This window comes from Nuphar pumila, chromosome 2, assembly GCF_984573655.1.
Source record: "Nuphar pumila chromosome 2, dmNupPumi1.hap1.1, whole genome shotgun sequence".
In the NCBI taxonomy this organism is placed as follows: domain Eukaryota; kingdom Viridiplantae; phylum Streptophyta; class Magnoliopsida; order Nymphaeales; family Nymphaeaceae; genus Nuphar; species Nuphar pumila.
Genome location: NC_143250.1, coordinates 117,262,460 through 117,264,758, shown reverse-complemented (window position 1 = coordinate 117,264,758; position 2,299 = coordinate 117,262,460). Strand labels below are relative to the sequence as shown.

Sequence of the window (2,299 nt, the reverse complement as noted above, 5' to 3'; positions counted from 1 at the left end):
GTACTAAATCTTTTGTCATTTAACTTCGCAGGAAGCAGAAAAAGGAGGCAGTGTACCATATAAGGATGTGTTTGTAGAAACACATAAACGGAAGACCACGGGAGTCTTCGTATCAGAGAAGGCGAGAACGACAACGGTATGTATTAATTCTATTAATAATCATTGCAATATATATGCAAGTCATCATAATGTTATCATTAATTATTAATGAATACTTTAAACATTATTTTGTAGGAGGCATATGAGCAACAAATGGTAGAGCGATATGGTGAAGACGCTACTCAGCATCCATCATTTGATCCTACAGCATGGGTGACTGCAGCAGGTGAACCCAAAAAAGGTCGCGTGTTCGGGTTTGGGAGTAATATGAACACTTCACCAGTTATTGGTTCTTCCAGTTACGGCTCACCAACTTCTTGCGCCGACATAAGCTCCAAGCAGCCGACTATTCTTTCCGGTGATGATGTACGCGAGATCATTAATGAATCACTGAATAACTACTTCCAATACACCGTCGCCCCCTTTCTCCGAAATGAGATCAAGGCCGCTGTTCAGGATAGGGGATCTTCGATTCCAGGTCCCTCTCAGGTATAATCACATATATAGTTTTTTTGACTATCTTAAAGCACATCTGAGCATGGTAGAATCACATATAGAGTTTTTCTAGATGCCTTAGAACACATATGAACATGCTATAATCACATATTCAATTTTTTTACTGCCTTAGCACACATATGAGCATGATAGAATCACATATATATATATATTTAACTTTTTGTCTGTCTTAGAGCACATATGAGCATGATAGAATCACATATAAAGTTTTTTTGATTGCATTAGAACACATAAGCATGCTATAATCACATATTCAGTTTTTTTACTGCCTAAGAACACATATGAGCATATTATAATCACATATTCTGTTTTTTGACTGCCTTAGCACACATATGAACATGCTATAATAACATATAGAGTTTTTTAACTGCCTTAGAACACATATGAACATGTTATATATCATTTATGATAGAATCACATATAAATTTTTTGGCTTTGCCTGCCTTAGAGCACATATGAGCATGCTATATTCACATATTCAATTTTTTTACTGCCTTAGCACACATACGAGCATGATCGAATCACATATATAGTTTTTTGCTTGCCTTAAAGCACATCTGAGCATGGTAGAATCACATATAGAGTTTTTTTATATGCCTTAGAACACATATGAACATGCTATAATCACATATTCAATTTTTTGACTGCCTTAGCACACATATGAGCATGATAGAATCACATATAGAGTTTTTTTATTGCCTTAGATCACACATGAGCACATGATAGAATCACATATAGTGTGTAATTTATTTCATTATATTTTGTTTATCAATACTGACTGTTCTTTTCTTGTGTAGGCTGCTAGCGATAATCAGGGTAGTGGAGCTGAAGGGACAGATAAAGACAATGAACAAGAAGACGCACAAAATCTTGGCGATGATTAGAGGACTGTGTTGAAGAAGTTCTATTTTTTTTATTTTTCCTAATTGTAATTGTTGAATTGTAAATAATTAAACTTTTTAGTTTTAAGGTGGAACGATTAATTATTATAGATACTTGTTATATGAATTTTTTTGTGTGGTTTGTTTTTTATTTACAGGAAATATAAATTGTACAGGAAATATAAATTGTACAGTTCTCCGTAATTAATTTTTAAATAATTTTTTTTTGATTTTTTTTCGTTTTTGCGACGGATTAGCGACGGATGATTCCGTCGCTATTCATATTAATCTAGCGACGGCTTAGCGACGGAATTAAATCCGTCGCCACGCCGTGGTCGCCGTTTAGTACCGGCGGATTGGCGACGGAATATAGCGCTCGTTATTCCGTCGCAATTAGCGACGGACTTGGCGACGGAATAATTCCGTCGCCAGTTAGCGTCGAAATATTCGCGACGTAAGCATACTGTCGCCGCGTTGTCGCTAATCCGTCGCTAACATGGTTAGCGACGGATTAGCGACAGATTAGCGACGAAAGGTGGTCGTCGCTAATCTACTGCTCTGTTGTAGTGGTTGTAGTAACACCAACATAAACTCACAAGCATGTAATAAATGTTTGACTGGAATGGATCAAGGTTATGATGATCCTTTTAGCTTGCATTGGTTGACAGAGCATCTAGCCCATGATGAATATTGGGATGCTTTGCTCAGTAATAATTAAAGCGTTGCAGGAGACCAAGAACACCATCACCGATTCGATGCCTATCTCCTCTAAAAAGTAGCTAGGCTTCATGTTTTCTTTAGTG

General features: G+C 36.7%; 1 protein-coding gene across 1 annotated transcript; it reads left to right on the top strand.

Moving 5' to 3' along the window:
• The first annotated feature begins 363 nt into the window (after positions 1–363).
• LOC149846877 (uncharacterized) lies at positions 364–1,600 on the top strand. Its single transcript, XM_089998188.1, has 2 exons — positions 364–588; positions 1,413–1,600. The coding sequence occupies exons 1-2, from the start codon at positions 367–369 to the stop codon at positions 1,497–1,499; spliced, it is 309 nt and encodes a 102-aa protein (XP_089854314.1). The 5' UTR covers positions 364–366; the 3' UTR covers positions 1,500–1,600.
• The last annotated feature ends 699 nt before the right edge of the window (positions 1,601–2,299 follow it).

Excerpts from the sequence above, each read along its gene's own strand:
- LOC149846877 (XM_089998188.1), top strand. The coding sequence starts at position 367 with ATGAACACTTCACCAGTTATTGGTTCTTCCAGTTACGGCTCACCAACT. Across the intron at positions 589-1,412 it reads CGATTCCAGGTCCCTCTCAG|GCTGCTAGCGATAATCAGGG; the intron begins GTATAATCACAT and ends TTTCTTGTGTAG.